At 44.7% G+C, this 19,959-nt stretch overlaps 2 protein-coding genes across 8 annotated transcripts in view; one reads left to right on the plus strand and one right to left on the minus strand.

The window, feature by feature from the left end:
* LOC137421952 (protein unc-13 homolog B) overlaps positions 1-12,690 on the plus strand; it is a 53,757-nt gene extending 41,067 nt beyond the window's left edge. The window contains exons 13-14 of the mRNA XM_078772575.1: positions 38-197; positions 10,324-12,690. Of these exons, the coding sequence (XP_078628701.1) occupies positions 38-197; positions 10,324-10,609 (446 nt within the window). The 3' untranslated portion in view covers positions 10,610-12,690. The remainder of the gene's footprint in view (positions 1-37; positions 198-10,323) is intronic.
* A 5,450-nt stretch (positions 12,691-18,140) lies between these two features.
* Positions 18,141-19,959, minus strand: part of RAB27B (RAB27B, member RAS oncogene family) — a 50,992-nt gene continuing 49,173 nt past the window's right edge. For all 7 annotated transcript variants that reach the window (XM_068108560.2, XM_068108564.2, XM_068108561.2 and 4 more), the window contains one exon: positions 18,141-19,068. In XM_068108560.2, coding sequence (XP_067964661.2) covers positions 18,882-19,068 — 187 coding nt within the window. In that variant the 3' untranslated portion in view covers positions 18,141-18,881. The remainder of the gene's footprint in view (positions 19,069-19,959) is intronic.

The following is a 19,959-nucleotide window of genomic DNA, read 5'->3' on the forward strand; positions in this document are numbered from 1 at the left end:
CGCCTTGTGCAACTCAACATGAGTCTCGTCTCAACAGTGGTTGCTGCCAATGATCTGAAGTGGCAAACGACTGGGATGTTCCGCCCATTTGTGGAGATAACCGTGGTGGGACCGCACCTCAGTGACAAAAAGCGCAAGTTTTCTACCAAGTCAAAAAGCAACAACTGGGCTCCAAAGTACAACGAAACGTTCCACTTGTGAGTGAGCATTTGGTTACGAGTGTGTTTCGTATTTTAACTGGAGTTTTGTTTCTCCTAAATTAGCTTGTTTAAAAGTATTTAAAAATATACCTACTTACATTGAATAGTCTTGACTGGATGGGGAGTGAGAGGGAAGCACACAAGTATAACAGCAGAGAACAGGAACAACGGTAGATCCGTGGGAGGGAGAGGGCTTGGGGGGATGAGGCATGGGAAGGCGGGGGAGTGGGGTGGGAAAGGTATAAAACACATGGACACTGCTATGTGTGTGTGCGTGTGCGTGTGCATGTCCACATCAATATATTTTCGCTTTAAAAATTATTTTTCTCTGCAACCGCTTGTTTGATCAATACGAAACTTTAAACTTACTTCCCATGGAGAAAATTTTATTGATAAAACTGATGTCGTAGGTCACATTGTAAGGCAGCCATATTGGATGAAAGAAAAATATTTGGACATCATCTTTTTTTTTTCTTTTTTTTTTTTTTGTACACAAGATCGAGGCTCATGAAAGAGCAAACATCAATCACAAAAAAGGACAAACGGACACACAAAGCATACAATAAAGGGAGCGGGAGACAAGATGGGGAGTGAGAGGGAAGCACACAAGTATAACAGCAGAGAACAGGAACAACGGTAGATCCGTGGGAGGGAGAGGGCTTGGGGGGATGAGGCATGGGAAGGCGGGGGAGTGGGGTGGGAAAGGTATAAAACACATGGACACTACTAGAACTTCCAGGAAAGAAAGAAGTCGGGATTTCCAAAAAAAGTGGATCTGGGGTGAATTAATGGGGGTAGAAGAGATCAAGGTTTTGGATGGGAGAAGACAAGAGATGGTGATGAACAGCTGTTTTAAAGACCTGGAGGGAGGAGTGGGATTGAAGAAAGTAAGGGAGTTTGTTCCAGAGGCGGGAGCAAAGAGGAATGAAAGAGTGAATGTGAGCAGAGAGGCTTGATTTTGGCAATTTCACGAGAAGAGGGTTACTGGCAGATCTTGTGCGACTTGCAGGAATATTTGGGGGATAGAGCTGGGGGAGCTAGGCTCGATAGGAGTCGGTAGACGACAGAAAGACCACCAACCTGCCTGCGGTGAGTGAGTGAAAGGCCCTCGGAGTTAGCTTCATCGCGGGAGATTCCAATGATTTCACCCATAGCCTACTTCCCATAGTAGGCTATGGGTGGACACATAGCAGTGTCCACACATAGCTCCTCCCTCCAGGTCTTTAAAACAGCTGTTCACCACCATCTCTTATCTTCCCCCATCCAAAACCTTGATCTTTTCTACCCCCGCTAATTCACCCCAGATCCACCTTGTTTGAAATTCCAACTTCTTTCCTGGAAGTCCTGGCAGTGTCCATATGTTTTATACCTCTCCCACTGCCCCCTTCCCACGCCCCCCCCCCCCCCCCCCCAAGCCCTCGCCCTCTCTCAGATCTCTCGATGTCTCCATGTCTCTCGGTCACTGCTCTCAAATGTTGTGTTTGTGTCCTTCCCCCTCTCTCCCCATCTTGTCTACCGCTCCCTATGTTATATGTTTTATGTGTCGGTTTGTCTTTCTGTGTGATTAATGTTCGCTCTTTCACGAGCCTCGACCTTGTATACAAAAAAAAAAAAAAAAAAAAAAATTCTGAAAGCTTTGGTTTCAACAGCGTGAAGACGAGCTATGTGTGCGGCAGGAGCACCAGCCCAGAGGGGAGAACAGTATTCCATTGAGCTGCGGATGAAAGCCTTTTATTGGGTGAGGAGCTCAGGTGTGCCAAGGAAGGACTTCGTACGACGGAGGCTGCCCAGTCGGCGACTGGCTTTGGAGGCCAGCTTGAAAATGTGTTTTTTTCCAGGAAAGATCATGGCAGATAGTGAGACCCAAAACCTTGAGTGATACAACTTCTTGGAGAGGATTGTTCAGAAAGTAGATGGGAGTGTTGTCCAGATGGTCTTTTCGGAGAGACGTAGTAAGAGTGTGAGATTTGTCAAGATTGAAAGACATGTTCCACTTGTTTAATCAGTCTGTGATTTTGTCCACTTCTGCAGAGAGTGAGGAGGCTGCAGACTGCCGATCTGGGGGATGAGGAATGGAGCGGCAGAGAGTGGAGTCATCAGCAAAGAGATAGAGAGGATTTTCAAGAGAGTCAGAGAGATCATTGATGAAGACTAGAAAAAGCACAGGGCCCAGAACACTGCTTTGGGGAACTCCAGCCTAAACAGGAAGAGGAGATGAGAGAAATCCATTCAGGGCCACACGTTGACTACGACTGGAGAGGAAGTGCACAAGCCAAGCATGGCGATTTCCATGGATACCATAGGAGGAGAGTTTGGTGATAAGAGCGGGGTGCCAGACCGTATCGAAGGCACGTGATATGTCAAGGGAGACCCCTCTAATTTCCTGTTTGGCATTTAGGACCTCCATCCATTATTGAGACAATAGAAGCAGCATGTCCAGAGTAGAGTGACCTGGTCTGAAACCAAATTGATGATCAGAGATCAAGCCATTGGAGAAGAGGAAAGATTTGATATCTGAAGCAATGATGGATTCCATGACTTTGCTGATAATTGGGAGAAGGCTGATTGGTCTGTTGTTGCAAGGATCTGTTTTTGCACCTTTTTGTGTAAAGCGGTGATGTTGGCTGATTTCCAAGCTGATGGCAGATGACCTTGAGCAAAAGAGAGGGTGAAGAGAACAGAGAGAGGGAGTGAAAGAGTGGCAGGGCAGGATTTTAGGACCCGTGGGCTGATGCCGTCTGGTGCAGTTGCAGAATCAGAGTCGAGGATTGACAGAAACTCTCCACCTTGTCAGGAGAAAAGGACACAGAGTCCAGGAGCAGCTGGGTACGGTGGGTACAGAGAGATGGGTTTGAGAGTTCAGTCTTAAGAGTGGAGAGACATTGTTTCCTGGCTCTCCTGAGGGTGGACACACACTTGTTTCAGGCTTCGTGAAAGGAAATGAGATTTCCTTCCGTTGGATTTGCGTTCTAGGAGATGAAGGCAAGTTGTTTCAGGGCAACTGCCTCACCACAAGATTCCGTGTACCATGGACGGGAGGAATGGTATGACAACTGAAGACGAGATGGGATAAATCTGTGCATGAGAGAGAGCAATTTACTTTGGAAGAATTCCCAGGATGAGTTGATATCAGAGGCAGTAGAGATTGGAGACCAGTCCAGATGATTGATGGCTGCTTGAAGACCGTGCCAGTTGGCCTGAGTGAAATGCCAGACTCGTCGACGCTGAGGAGGCTATTTGAGAATGGTCAGAGAGATGTCCACTTCAACATGCATTCTGAGTATTGCACTGCAATACATGACCCCGACAGGCAGTGTGAATTATATAATTACCAACTCACGGTCTGAGGTAACTCGGCTAAAAATTATCCGATTTGCACCAAATAAAGTTCATGAATGGTTGCACAGACCCCTACTTCTCACTAAAAGTGGAAACAGAATGTAAATCGGAGTTAAAATAAGCCCGCAAGGTCGCTCCGTGGAGCAGCCTGCACGTATTGCACTGTATGAATTATATAATTACCAACTCACGATCTGAGGTAACTCGGCTAAAAATTATCCAATTTGCACCAAATAAAGTTCATGAATGGTTGCACAGACCCCTACTTCTCACTAAAAGTGGAAATAGAATGTAAATTGGAGTTAAAACAAGGAATATTAACAGCTTTGACTTACCGCACTCCAAATTATAGTCCGGAAAACTGTTGGGGAAATTACCAAAGTTCAAAGTGCCATAACCTTGTCAAAAATGATCGAAACGTTCTGAAATTCGAACTTGATCTGTAACTTATCATGGGGAAACCAAGTACCAAGTTTGAAATCATTCGCATTAAGAGTTTAGAAAAAAAGTCCGGAAAGCTGTTCTTTGCGTGACAGACTGACAGATTGACAGACAGACTGACTGACTGACGGACAGACGGACAGACTGACAGACGGAGGGACGGCGTGCAAACCCAAAGTCCCCTCCGGTGTACACCGGTAGGGGACTTACAAGCACATGATCAGATGAACCGATTCGAGCAGAAGAAGAGCAGCAGACATTTGCAGGGAAGTTAGTCATAACCAAGTCCAGAAGAGAAGGTGCTCCGTTGACTGAGATCCGGGTCGGGAAATTGACAGATTGTGTCAGTCCCAATGAGTCGCAGAAGTCCTTTGCTGAGGTGCCATGGCTGATGAGAAAGGTACCCACACCCAGCCAACTGGCATGATGACAATTGAAATCACCACATATGAGGAAGAGAGAGTTGGGATGAGTAGATATAAGTTGGTCCATATTATCAGACAGCGAGATGTGGATGGAGTCATCACTGTTTGGTGGACGGTACAACACATGAACAAAAGGTGGGAGCGAAGGGGAAGCCGTAGCCTGAGGTACTCCTGGGAGTGGGGTGGAGAGAGGGCAGTGCAGTGAGAGTGCGAAAGAGAGTTTTTGATAAAGATAGCACCCCACCTCCAGGACGAGGCTCAGGTCTATTATACTGGAGGAGGGGGAACCCAGGGGCCGGGAGAGATATTAAGGAATCAGAGACATCATGAAGGAGGAACGTTTCTGTTAAGCAGATCAAGTCTGGTTTGTCAGAAGCAACATGTATGGAGAGATCAGTCAAGTGTGAGCGAAGGCCCCGGATGTATGAGGTCCATACAGTTAATGAAGAGGAAGGGGGAGCATCGGATACACAACAGGGGGGGGGGGGGGGTAGGGTAAGATGTGGAAGAGGAGGAAGAGGTAGGGAGAGCTGTTGATAGTGTATCAGAGATTTCAGAATAGCTAGGAGAAAGGGAAGGATAAGGCGGACAAAAGGTTTGATGGTGATTGGGTGAGGCACAGTGAGGTGTTGTTTGAGGGGGGGGGCGGAGCGAGGAAGAAGGTTGGGGGAGATGGAGGTGAGAGTTGGAAGGGAGAAGAAGCGGGGAGGACGCTTTGAGGAGGAGGTGTGAGAGGGGAGAATTGGAGAAAAAAGGAGGGTGGGGAGATTTGAAGGGGAGGGGTGTGGGGGGAAGTTTGGGAGGGGTGGGTTTAGGAGGCGAGGGGCGAGCTTAGGAGGAGAGGGGCAAGGGGCGAGCTTAGGAGGAGAGGGGCAAGGGGCGAGCTTAGGAGGAGAGGGGCAAGGGGCGAGCTTAGGAGGGGAGGGGCGAGGGGGAGTTTAGGAGGGGAGGGGTTTGGTTGGGATTTAAAAAGTTAAAATCTTGTTTGAAACCGCTGAACAAAAAAAAATTCAAACTTGGCACGTCATCAACCCCCATGGGGTGTATTGGGTGATAACGATGATGTCATTGGTGAAATGGTATTCCAGCAATAATTGGTTGAATAAAAATCCTTATCTGAAAAATCTGAAACTTCGTATATCTGATCTATGACCCGATGTGAGTGAACAATTAAATTTCTGATTTCATCAGTCACGTGGTCTGGTGGCCATATTGGATTGAAAATAAAAACGTTTAAAAAAATCTTCTTCTCCAGAACCGCTTTCAAAATGTCGATGCAAAACTTTATACATGTTATCAACTAGCCTTGGGCGAAACAGTTCGAATATATATATATATATTTATATATTCATCTTCATTGATGCAATTTAACCTTAATGTGCACAAAAGTGGTCGTTGATATCCTAATGATCAATAATGTTACATATAATGTCAATGTATGTGACATAATATGGAACATAAATGATACAGGTAAATGGCCTGTAAAAGTAGCGTGTTCAGTTTAACGATGGTATTTTTGTTCAGCTTCTACTTTAAATGGACGAGGTGTGTGTGTGTGTGTGTGTGTGTGTGTGTGTGTGTGTGTGTGTGTGTGTGTGTGTGTGTGTGTGTGTGTGTGTGTGTGTGTGTGTGTGTGTGTGTGTGTGTGTGTGTGTGTGTGTCAGTCATACTTCTTGGGTCTATTAATTACGTACTATTGAAATGTACCTTTTGAGCCTTTGGACTGCTGAGACCCCTTCGACCTTGGAAGACCCTTTAACACTTGGGACCCAAAAAGTCCTTGATGTCCAAAAAGTCCCTGAGGACCCAAATCACCCTAAAGTCCCCAAGGACCCAAAAAGTCCTTGATGACCCAAAAGTCCCCAAGGTCCCAAAAAGTCCTTGATGACCCAAAAGTCCCTGAGGACCCAAATCGCCCAAAAGTTCCCGATGACCCAACTGACCCATAGGACCCAAAAGACCCCTCTGAGTCTGGCAGGCATGTATGCTACAAGGCCCGTGAGGACCAATGAAAATTTGGTACAACGGACTAACGGGTCCACTAGTTAGATAAACACTTGTCCCGTCGGAATGTGCATAAGCCAAGCCGGCAGTGTACGTCGCCAGTGCAAAAGGGATTTTTAAGAGCCTGATTAGCAATAACCTATTGGCCTCATGTTGCTTTTAAATATGCGGACATTCTTGATAAGGAAGCTCCACCATCCTTTACAATCTGTAAATTTCAACAATCCTGATGTATCGGACCAGAAATTTCCTGATTTGCTGATTGTTCCACCACCATTATTACCTCACTTGCCGCCCTCTTGTGATTTACAGCGCAAGCATTGGAACCGGGAGTGCAAGATTGTGTTTGATATCAATACTATCGAGAAATTCCCTCAAAAATGTTTGTTTTCATAGATATCTCTGCCTTTGGATGTAAAGCTCCAAATTAAATCTGAACTGCTATCTCATGTCATCCCCAATTTTGCCCCATGATTTTATTAACCCCCATTAAGCTTTCCTAACGTAACCATATTACTTGATCATTTCATTTTCCACCTTTACTCCCTTCCTCTTATCCTATTTGTTAATTCCCTTAATGTTTGTTCCATTGTCAAATCTACCTTGCTCTTCCATGAACCTCACTCATGCAGAGGTAAAAAAAAGTCTTTTTAGAAGACTGTTTGCTTGAAAGGTTCAGTTCTGGCTGTCCTTGAAACCAAGGAACATCAACAATAATGATGTTGAAAATGCAAAACTTTATTCATTAATTTATGACGTTATTAGTCCCCTACCGGAGGTGTACACCGGAGGGGACTATAGGCTTGCACGCTGTCCCTCCACCTGTCCGTCTGTCAGTCCGTCACGCAAAGAACAGCTTTCTGGACTTTTTTTCTAAACTCTTAATGCCAATGATTTCAAACTTGGTACATGGTTTCCTCATGATAAGTTGCAGATCAAGTTCGAACTTCACGACGTTTCGATCATTTTTGACAAAGTTATGGCACTTTGAACTTTGGGAATTTCCCCAACAGTTTTCCGGACTATAATTTGGAGTGCGGTAAGTCAAAGCTGTTAATATTCCTAGTTTTAACTCCAATTTATATTCTGTTTCCACTTTTAGTGAGAAGTAGGGGTCTGTGCCACCATTCATGAACTTTATTTGGTGCAAATCAGATAATCTTTAGCCGAGTACCTCAGACCGTGAGTTGGTAATTATATAATTCATACAGTGCAATACGTGCAGGCTGCTCCACGGAGTGACCTTGCGGGCTTATTTTAACTCCGATTTACATTATTTTTCCCCTTTTAGTGAGAAGTAGGGGTCTGTGCAACCATTCAGGAACTTTATTTGGTGCAAATCGGATAATTTGTAGCCGAGTTACCTCAGACCGTGAGTGGGTAATTATATAATTCACACATTTTTCCGCACGACAGACTGCTGGTAGAGGACATGTTATTGCAGCGCAATACTCAGAATGCTCGTTTCTTCTGGGATGTTTATAGTTGGTGCACAAGCAAGCATCAACGTTGGTCGAGCATTCCTTGAGTTCAGACTCAAGTAAAACTGATTGGACTTGCAGACAAATTAATCTCGATGATAACTGTGAAAATCTAATGAATGAATGAATGATCGTTTTAAGGCCATTTTCCCCGCTAGAGCGGGGGTTAGCCTTGCGGGCCCCATGACAATCATGGTTCCCTGATTGAGGCAATGTTTTTTTTTTATGGCCGGATGCCCTTCCTGACGCCAACCCTTAGTCGCCTCATACGATGTGCAGGGATACAGTGTACCTATTCTAAACCGGGGTACACACCGGGATCGTTCATCCCAGCAAGCTGGTACTCAATTTGCCGACCTCGGAAGGGTGACAGGCTGAGTCAACCCCCCTGGCGTTAATTCATCAATCGACCGGGATTCGAACACAGGACCCTAGGATCCCAAGCCGGCACGCTAACCGCTAAGCCAACACCAGGATTAAATATAATGGTTAAATATCGTGAAAATATAATGATAGTGACAAAATTGCTGCAGCAACAACAGATCTGTTTCTGTCAAAGTTTAAGTTTCTGTCAAACCTCGACTCTGATTCTGCAACTGGACCAGACGGCATCAGCCTACGGGTCCTTAAATCCTGCTCTGCTGCTCTTTCACACCCTCTCTCTGTTCTCTTCACCCTCTTTTTTGCTCAAGGTCATCTGCCATCTGCTTGGAAAACAGCCAACATTACCACTTTACACAAAAAAGATGCTAAAACAGATCCTTGCAACTACAGACCAATCAGCCTGCTCCCAATCATCAGCAAGATCATGGAATCAATCATCGCATCTGACATCAAATCCTTCCTCTTCTCCAATGACTTGATCTCGGATCATCAATTTGGATTCAGACCAGGTCATTCTACTCTGGACATGCTGCTTCTGCTGTCTTAACAATGAATGGAGGTCCTCAATGCTAAACAGGAAATCAGAGCTGTCTCCCCTGACATATCATGTGCCTTTGCTATGGTCTGGCACCCCGCTCTGCTCACCAAACTCTCCTCCTATGGTGTCCATGGAAACCTCCATGCATGGCTTGCCGATTTCCTCTCTGGTCGTAATCAACGTGTGGCCGTGAATGGGTTTCTCTCATTTCCCCTTCCTGTTCAAGCTGGAGTTCCCCAAGGCAGTGTTCTGGGCCCTGTGCTTTTTCTGGTTTTCATCAATGATCTCTCCGACTCTCTGGAAAATCCTCTCTATCTCTTTGCTGATGACTCCACTCTCTGCCGCTCCATTCCTCATCCCTCAGATCGGCAGTCTGCATCCTCCTCACTCTCTGCAGACCTGGACAAAATCACAGACTGGTCAAACAAGTGGAACATGTCTTTCAATCCTGACAAATCTCACACTCTCACTATGTCTCTCCGAAAAGACTGACTGGAAAACCCTCCAATCTACTTTCTGAACAATCCTCTCCAAGAAGTTCTGTCACTCAAGCTTTTGGGTCTCACTATCTGCCATGATCTTTCCTGGGAAAACCACATTTCCAAGCTGGCCTCCAAAGCCAGTCGCCGACTGGGCATCCTCCGTCGTGCGAAGTCCTTCCATGGCACACCTGAGCTGCTCACCAGGCTTTCATCCGCAGCACAATGGAATACTGTCGTCGTCCCCCCCCCCCCCCCCCCCCTCTGGGCCGGTGCTCCTGCCTCACACCTAGCTCGTCTTCACACTGTTGAAACCAAAGCTTTCAGGATCATTGGAATCCCCCACGATGAAGCTAACTCTGAGGGCCTCTCACTCACTCACCGCAGGCAGGTTGGTGGTCTTTCTGTCTTCTACCGACTCCTCTCCGACCTTGCCCCCCCCCCCCCCCCACTCCCCCCCCCCCTCCCCAGCTCTGTCTGTGCTCTGTCCCCCAAATATTCCTACAGGTCGCACAAGATCTGCCAGCAACAATCTTCTTGTGAAATTGTCAAAATCAAGACTCTCCGCTCACCTTCACTCTTTCATTCCTCTTTTCTCCCGCCTCTGCAACAAACTCCCCCACTCTCTTCAATCCCACTCCTCTCTCCAGGTCTCTAAAACAGCTGTTCACCATCATCTCTTATCTTCCCCCATCCGAAACCTTGATCTTTTCTACCCCCGTTAATTCACCCCAGATCCACTGTTTTGAAATACCGACTTCTTTACTGGAAGCCCTGGCAGTAGTGTCCACCTGTTTTTTTAACTCAACCTTCCCATGCCTCCTCCCCCCCAAGCCCTCTCCCTCCCACAGATCTCCCGATGTCCCTGTTCTCTACTGTTGTACTTGTGTGCTTCCCTCTCTCTCCCCATCTTGTCTCCCGCTCCCTTTATTATATGTTTTATGTGTCCGTTTTTTTTTTGTGTGATTAATGTTAGCTCTAACACGAGCCTCGATCTTGTAAACATTAAAAAAAAAATCGATTTGCCTGCAGCATGCTGGGAAATGATGATGGACCCGACGCATACGAGCTGCACATTTGCGTCAAAGACTACTGCTTCGCGCGTGAGGATCGTATGCTGGGCCTGTCCGTCCTGCAGCTGCGCGACATCCAGGAACGTGGAGGCTGCGCCTGTTGGTGCGCTTTGGCACAAGGTCTCAAGATGGACGACACAGGCCTTACAATCCTCCGTATCTTGTCTCAACGCACCAACGATGAGGTCGCCCGAGAGTTTGTACGTCTCAAGTCGGAGTCCCGCTCTGCCGAGGAGCCTGCGTGACGACTCCGTGAGATGTGACCCTTAGGCATGCTTATTGGGATCTGGTTCGCAGGTCGTACTTGTAACATTGGATATCTCGACATCGCTGAGCTTTGCTGTTATTTTTCCTTTTTGTAATGTAATTATTATCAAAGTAGTTATTTTCTTTACGTATTGGGGATGATGTGATTGTTATCGGCGAAGCTGATTTATTGTATCAGGTTGTTCACATGTTTTGTCGTCTGGTTATTTGTTCAACTTTCCACTTCCTGGTTGTGAAATTTCGTCTGCATTTTGTTGATTTTTTTTTTTTTTTTCCTTCTTCAGCTCACTACTGCCTGATTTGCCTTTATGCCTCCAACTGAACTTCTTTTATGCCACTTCTGTTTCCGAATGTCATGTGTGCAAGCCCAAAACGAAGTCTCGACAACGTCAAAGTCCTCGGTTGTGGGAGATCCCGTACTGTTCAAGGTGGTCTGTGTGATAGTGTTTGCCAAAAAGTGAGTTCCAATGATGAAAAGTTTCTCGGTTTTTATCGAACTCATCCCCCATTTTTTCCTTTGCCTTCGGAAGACCAACACCATGCATCGTTTTTCATCACTCGATTCAAAGCACATGTGGTTGTGCCAGTGTGTATGGCAGATCACCGATAATTTGTCCGCAACATCGGTTCATCGCACAGAGTCAAAAGCACAGCACATGCACTTTCCAAAGGATCGGTCCATATTTTCATTCCTTAGTTGCATCCTTCTGTTCATTCCACTCCATGGGAGTAAGTCCTCTCAATCCTTTGCTGCTTGTATTAATGCTGTTATTTATTTCGTAAAAGTCCCAATGGTATTTGTTACAAATGGATTGTTACTTCCTTCTTTTTTTTTTTCAAGCTCTGGGTTAGCTTGCTTCTGAGGCACGATGGCATTTTTTGTGGAGGTTGAGGGAGGATTTCTTGTAACCTTTCCAAGCTGCTTGTAGAACATGGCTCGGAACTGTTAAAGTCACGGGCTATCTCCCTCATCGCTCTTGCACCTCCTCTCCACCCCGCACCCTCACCGAAAGGGTGTTGCAAGCTTCATTTTTGCCACCGTCATCCTTTTGGGCCTGGACAGATGGGATTGGGAAGTGTCGCATCCTTTTACTCCAGATTTTGCCATCTTCATCGGTTTATGCACACATTTACCTCGTGCTTAAGCTCGTGACCGTATCGTGACCGTCTGCCTCCGCCTTTCGTGCGTACCAACGTGCTTTGCAGGGTTTTCAATGTGCGCATTTTGCGTGTGCACTCCACATGTCCGCTGCTGCTTTTGTGCTCAGGAATACCTGAGCATTCCAGCACACGGACCTGTTGCTCCAGCGTTCCCTGCCCTGCTCGAGGCAGCTGGGACAATGTGATGTGCTGCACCAATCACTGTGATAAGCTGGCAGGGTCATCTAGCCTGTTTGTCCCATGTCTCCCCCCCATGTCCCGTCCTCTCGTAAGACCCTGGCATGTACAAATGAAACCAAACTGTGACTTTGTCTCTGTTTACATTTGTTATACATATGTACAAGCGACCTTTCTACACTTGTACATACGTCCCGTTGTGCTTTTGTGTACAAATTGAAACAACTGTGTTTTCACGCAGTCTTGCGGATTTGAGTCGTATGTTTGCGCAGTCTGTAGCCAGCTGGTGACGGGGAGCAAAAAGTGCACAAGTCACTGATTTTTGTACATTTTATAGTTTCCATGATCCGGTGATCCCCGCTCGTTTTGAGTCTCATCCAGAACTTGACGCCTCTTTTGGGGAATTTTTAACTCGTGCTCAACGTATGGCGGGTTTTACTGGAGAAGGGCGATTCTGGGACGTGAATAGCGTTACGTTTCTCAGACTTCCATGCTTTGTTTCATCTAAACTGTCCATTGGGGCAACGGTTTTGCCAAACTTTATACATTCAGAGTTTGTCAGTAGAGCACGGAGAGTTCTCACAGTAATTGGCTGGACTATCACTTATCCTGCATGACGTGGTTACCTTTTATTTGGAACACGTTTTTACTGGTGCTTGTTTGTTAAGCATGTCTGATATTTTTGCATGTGCCACCCTTTGAAATAAAGACGAATGTTTCGAACTTTTGTGAATTCTCGTTTTGTGTCTTCACCGAAAGATGAGACGAATTTGCAGCAGCTCACTCCTATTACAAGATGGCGACCCATAAGGCAGTAATATCACAATGTGAATAAGACCTGTCAAGTAGACCCAATGTGAATAAGACCCAAAGAACAGTCCATATATTTATATGTACTAGGGCATGCCCGTACTATATATATGCCCGTACTATATATCTATCTAAAATTATATCCCCCCCCCCCTCTATTTACATGAAATGGTTTGGTTCATTCGCAACGCCAAAGCGAACGGCGAACGGCTTGCGAGTACAGCGACAATCCCCCCCCTCTATTTACATGAATGGTTTGGTCCATTCGCAACGACCACAGAACCCCCCCCTCATGCAATGGTTTGGTCCAAAGCGAACGGCTTCCGGAGTTTGGTAAAGCAATCGCCATCGCGTGCACAAACGCGCAGGAAAGCGAATGAATCGCAAATTCGTTTTTATTAGTGATACGAATTGAATTGGGAGAAATTGGGAGATGAATGAATTGGGAGAAATAATGCGCATAAGAAATCGAATTACGTACCGTAATGGCGGTCAGCTCGTAACGCGCTCAGCTCCGCTCGTCTCACATCGGCCACGCCTACGCAACAAAGCGTTCTGTGATTGGATGCCGGAAAGCGTGCTGCCGGACAGTCGTCACTGTCCGGAAGTTCGCAAATCGCAGTTAGGATGAATCGTTTTAATTTAATCGCAGTTTGAATTCGTTTTAAAACATAGTTTAACGGCAACATAGTTTTCCAACGTGAAATAAATGAATACGCTGTCAAATGTGCCGTCCGAGGCAGAGTCTGATCGCCACGTTCGGCACACGTGATAGCTCGCTGCTCTCTGATTGGTTGAAGCGTTTTTTGGACATATCTCGGTAAGTAATTGTCCGATTAATATGAAACCTTGAAAAGGCACATCCTCGGGTCCCCAGCAATATACCTGGCAAGTTTCAAGTATATCGGACCCGTGGTTGTCGAGAAACAGCGGTCACAGACAAACACACAGACAGACACACACACACACAGAGATTACTGGAATTATAGATAGATAGTTGTGGCCACAAATATTGGCACCCTTGCACTTTTAAATAACTCCCAATTTTCTCTAAAAATACGTTTAAATTGACAAAAGTATTTGGTCTCCACAAATCTCTATTTCACTGTTAATATTACAGAACCTTTGTTTTTTGATTCAGAACTTAATATATCCTTTTTAATCAGAAAATAAAAGGAAATGGCATTGACAAAATTATTGACACCCTGGACTTGATATTTGGTAGCATGGCCTTTGGACAAAATAACTGCAGTTATGCGCTTCTTGTAGCCATGAATGAGCTTCCTACACCTCTCTACTGGTAGGTTGACCCACTCTTCTTGTGCAAACTGCTCCAGTTCTCCCAGGTTTGAAGAGTGCCTTCTCCCAACTGCTGTTTTCAGATCTCCCCACAGGTGTTCAATGGGATTTAGATCTGGAATCATTGCTGGCCACTTCAGAACAGTCCAGTGTTTTGTCTTGAACCATTCTCAGGTGCTTTTTGAAGTGTATTTGGGGTCATTGTCCTGCTGCAAGACCCATGACCTTCGACAGAGACCCAGCTTTCTGATACTGGGTTGAACATTGCGCTCCAAAATGCCTTGGTATTCTCCTGATTTCATGATTCCATGCACACATTCAAGGCACCCAGTGCCAGAGGCAGCACAGCAACCCCAAAACATCACTGAACCTCCTCCATGTTTGACTGTAGGGAAGGTGTTCTTTTCTTTGAAGGCTTCATTTTGTTTTCTGTAAACATAGAGATGATGTGTTTTACCTAAAAGCTCTAATTTGGTCTCATCTGTCCATAGGACATTCTCCCAGAAGGATTTTGGCTTGTTGAGGTGTGGTTTGGAAACTTCCAGTCGGGCTTTCTGCTCTTTCTCTCTCAGCAGTGGGGTCCTCCTGGGTCTCCTACCATATAACCCCTTTCATTGAGTTGGCGACGGATGGTGTGAGTTGAAACTGTCATACGTTGTGTCTGAAGGTCAGCTTCAATCTGTTTGGCAGGTGATCGAGGTGCTTTCTCCACCATTCGGACAATCCTTCGCTGCAATCTTCGATCAAGTTTTCTCTTGCGGCCAGGTCTAGGGAGGTTGGCTACAGTGCCATGGGCCTTAAACTTCCTGATAACATTGCGTACGTTGGACACAGGAACATCAAAGTCTCTGGAGATGGAGTTGTAGCTTTGAGATTGTCCATGCTTGGCTACAATCCTGTGTCTGACCTCCTCATACAATTCTCTGGTTTTCTTTCTTTTCTCCATGCTCATTGCGGTGCACACAGTGATACAAAACAAAAGAATGACTCCTTTTCTCCATTCAAACTGGTTGAATTAGTGATTTAATATTTCAGGCACCTGAAACTCACCACAGGTGAGTTCAATTCCAAAGTAAAGGAGAATCACCTGCTTGAAATCTAATTATTTCTAGCTTCTAAAATGTGCCAATAATATTGTTTGGGCCATTTTAGGATATCTGTGTGGAATTAGCTAAGATTTAGTATTTTTTTCCGCTTTTTGTTTTCCACTGCAAACCGAAGAAATAAATCTGTGGATGCCAAAAGTTTTTTTAATTTTAACAATTTTCTGGAAGAAATGGTGAATTATTTGAAAAAAGCGCAAGGGTGCCAATATTTTTAGCCACGACTGTACATGTTCTTGTGTATTTCGGGAATGTGGCAAACTGTAGCCAGAAAAAATATTAGGCTTCTTGTTTCATATTCAGCATTGTCATGCCATTGTCATACCTTGACATTTTTGGGGCTTAGTATCTTGTCTTATCTTGAACCCTTTGCAACTTCTTGACCCCAATTTTGTCATCTATTGACCCCCTTACACCTCCCATCTCTAGCACCCTAGATTGATATCATCATGGATTATCTCTCATCTTGCTATTTCTGGAACTATATGACGCTTCTTGATTTGGCCATTGAGAAAACTAGGGCATTGCCCGTACTATATCTATATCTAAAATTATATCCCCCCCCTCTATTTACATGAAATGGTTTGGTCCAAAGCGAACGGCTTGCGAGTACGGTGACAATCCCCCCCCCTCTATTTACATGCAATGGTTTGGTCCAAAGCGAACGGCTTCCGGAGTTTGGTAAAGAAATCGCCATCGCGTGCACAAACGCGCAGGAAAGCGAATGAATCGCAAATTCGGTTTTATTAGTTTTAAAACATAGTTTAACGCCAACATAGTTTGCAAACGTGAAATAAATGAATACGCTCTCAAATGTGCCATCCGAGGCAGAGTGTGTCCTCCACGTTCGGCACACGCGATCGTTCGCTGCTCTCTGATTGGTTGAATCGTTTTTTGGACATAGCTCGGTAAGTAATTGTCCGATTAATATGAAACCTTGAAAAGGCACATCCTCGGGTCCCCAGCAATATACCTGGCAAGTTTCAAGTATATCGGACCGGTAGTTGTCGAGAAACAGCGGTCACAGACAAACAAACAAACGTACAAACGTACAGACAGAGATTACTGGAATTATAGATAGAAGATAAGCACAACGGATCGCTTTAGCAAACATGTCTACTTCTTGGGCCATTCTATGCCAGAATATGACATTACAGCCCTGAAAAGCCCTTTATTACAGCCTTTCTGGACAATTGTAAGTAGTAGGATACCTTGGGATACAGTACTTCGATCATTCTTGTTTATAATTCACATCAATGATTTACACAGTGGTTTATTGCCCTCGCCACAGGAGAGGGTATTGCATTTGAGTCTGTTTGTCAGTTTGTCCACACAGAATAAATAGGATTTTCTCTGCAACTGTTGGTCTGATTGACAGGAAATTTGCACCGTAGGTGCAACTCCACGTGTAGAATTTTTAAATTATGATTATGACGTCATAGGTCACGTGGCATAGGTGCAATCCTGGAAAACCCGAAAAACTTTGCACCTCTATATCTCAGTGCTGAATAGAAAAAATTGAGACATGGTTCATTGCAAAGAACTATCCATGTGGAATAAAATATGTTAATGATTTCATAGGTGCCTCCATTATGACGTCATAATTCGACAAGTACAAAACTTCATCCCATCAAGAGAAGATTTATTGAGCGTCATGTCGGCATAAATTGGTGGAGAAAAAAAAATAATGATGTCATCGGTCACGTGGTTCGGCCGCCATATTTGTTTTAACACAAAAGCCTTAAAAACAACTGAAAATACATCCTGGCAAGGGTTTGCAATCTCTGCTCTTTTTCTTGATTTGGTTGTATTCGCAGGGTTAAGACTCGACTATCCAAATTTGTGGAAGACATCCTCAAAAATAGGTAGCAGAAACAGTGGTGATCATATTCAGGAAAATCTATATATTTTCAGAGATTGGGTGAAAGATTGGCAGATGGTTTTACAAAAATAAATGTATGAGTGGGGTTGGGTAAACTGAAAATAGGGATTACGTTATGCAAGGGGCAGTCTTGGAGCATGTCACACAGGAGAAGGATATGGGGGTAGGAATAAGTAGGAGTTAAGCAGGCAGCACATTTCCAGGTAGCAATAGGCAAAGGTAGCAGGGTTTTAGATTATATTCGTAGGGCGATCTATTTTAAATCAAAAGTAGTGTGGATTCTGTACAAGAATATCGTGAGGCCTCAACTAGAATATCGTGTAAGTTTTGTCACCATATCTGAGGATGGACATAGCTGGATAGAGAGGGTCCAGTATGGAGAAACTGGATTGATTCTGTGCCTAGCTGGACAGCTATGAGAAGCAGGTGAAGGACTTTTTACATTAGAAAGGGACGTGCTTACAAGCAGATCTGATGGAGGTGTTTAAGATAATGGAGGGTTTTAAGATCATGAGATTTTCAGCATAATCTACATTGACAGGATCAGGGGCCACAACCTGATAATAAAGAGAAGGCATGGAATAGCTTATTTGAAAAGCTGGTAGCAGCAGCAACAGTACGTATATGGGTTTAAGCTGGAATTTGGTAGGAGCATAGGGGATCGAGGTGCATTATATGGACATTGGCAGAACTGGTAGTTTCCTTGGCCCTTGGATGTGAATGGCTGATTATATTCATCCGTCAAAAGGTCAATTATGCTGTTGGTGTTTGTTAATCCCTCACCCAACAACATTTTGGGGTGCTGCCAATAACTCGCCGACTCTTCCCTGACGACAAGGTGCGTTGTTCTGGTGGACGGTGCAGACATTGATCCCTGGGCCTGTCTATGAAATACCAGGATGAGGGTTTATAGTTGGGCCTGGAGTCAAACCCAGGCTAGTTAGCTCAGATGCGATGCTCATACATCGCGACTATCCTGCCAGGCCCTTCTTTCGTGACATGAATCGTAATAAAAAATATATATATAAAAAGTCAATCAGTCGGTCACGACTCATCATGAAAATGAGACAAAATGGCTACCGTTTGCATATTTTAATTCAATATTTTCATCATATTTACACCTGGGAACAAAAAATAGGTGCCGTTTCAAAACTGCTTTGCCTTTCAGGTAACGATCATAATTTTACACAGTGATTAATAATGAAAAACCCTGACAAAAAAACAACATTTAGCTTCAAAATTATAACAAAAATTTCAGTCTGTTTTATCATGTAGGCCTACTCTTTATCATGCAATCCCTCGGTGCTAGCACCAGCAGTTTATTACTCCATCGTGGCGTGTGCCTATGAAACTAGTGTGTTGGAGTCGCTGCAGTGAACGAGTCCCATTTTTAGAGTCTAACCATAATTCTTTTGAAACCTCGACGCTTGCGAATGCCTCACAATCTCAAGTGCATTTCCGAAACAAATTGTGGAATGCTGATTGTTGCCTTGTTAAATGAACTCTGGACACCCTGTTACCCATCGAGACATTGTTAGGAAGCAAAGTAGGATCGGTTCGCAGGTCATTACCAGAAACTTCCCACTGAAAATACTATCCCGGACACTCCCAAGTGTTGAAAAATTGAGAGATTATGAGTGCAGCAGGTGTGTGAGTAAGGGTCAAAGCACAATGGTGGAAAGCCTGATTGTCATCTTGGGTGGACAGGTTAAAAAATACATTTAAAAATTCTCAAATCCCAAAGCTGTTGGGGTAACATCCGGGATGGGCCTTTTGAAGGCCTAACATCGCACACGGCGAAATCCAAAACCTCATGACCTAACACCCACACCCTGAAGAAGGCTCTTTCTCGCCCGGCGTGTTGTTTCCGGGTCGCACTGTGCCATGAGGTATCCATGATTTATCGACGCTCTCCTCCATACGTCTCATGATGAGGCCGAGAAGGGCTTCTACGGCTTCTGGTACGTTCTCACCTGAAAGGGCGCTTACTTCAAAGTATGGCATGCTGTGGGAGGCACAATGGACCACACTGTCACCACCAACAGGTTAAAGGTAACACGTCATAAGTAGCTTCTATATATATATATATATATATCACATCATTTTGTACACATTTGGAAGGGCGGCCATTTTACCCATGCCAACCCGACATATGGAGTACTATCATACCACATGATGTACTGTAATGGTGGACTGAAGACTGGACTCGAGGTCAAATCCTTCACCTGGACGATCACCAATTTAGCGACGGGTTGTCTATGGAGCCTTCTGCTGGGAAAGTCAAATAAATCTACGGTTTCTGACGAACAGAAACTATAATAATATCTGTCACCTACGGTAATTTCCCCATTGGGGCCAAGCGAACTTTGGGGAAATTAATCATCATGGTTGAAACCTCCTAATGAGAGTTTTGTGGTAAATCCCCAATTGTGGTAAACTCAGGTTCACTGGGCTCGAGGAACTGATTATTGGCAGTTCACTTTAAAAGAAAACAGACAGATTACGAATGGATTGATTTAACAACTTAATGAGCGGCATGTTGGAGAAGCTTGTAGACACATTACAGTGGAGAGGGGTCACAAGTATCATCTCCTAAATAAACCTTGACACCTGCTCTATCGTTTTACACAGAAACCACACACTTGTACTGAACATGTACTTATGGTATAACTATTCTATTTTACACCTATTACCCCATATTCACGTCTCTGCGACAAAAGTAAATTTCAGCAAGCTTGGCGTTTCAGTTAACCAGACACTTTATAATTTCCTTTTCTAACCTCCTGTTATCTCACTTGCTCTTCCATGTGATTTTTTTTTTTTTTTTTTTTTTTTTTACTGTAGACGTAGGGTAGATGTTTGGGAAAGTTAGGGGGAGAAGAGCAAATCTAAGAAA

The sequence above is a fragment of the Myxine glutinosa genome, chromosome 2 (genome assembly GCF_964187855.1).
Source record: "Myxine glutinosa chromosome 2, kmMyxGlut1.1, whole genome shotgun sequence".
NCBI lineage: Eukaryota > Metazoa > Chordata > Myxini > Myxiniformes > Myxinidae > Myxine > Myxine glutinosa.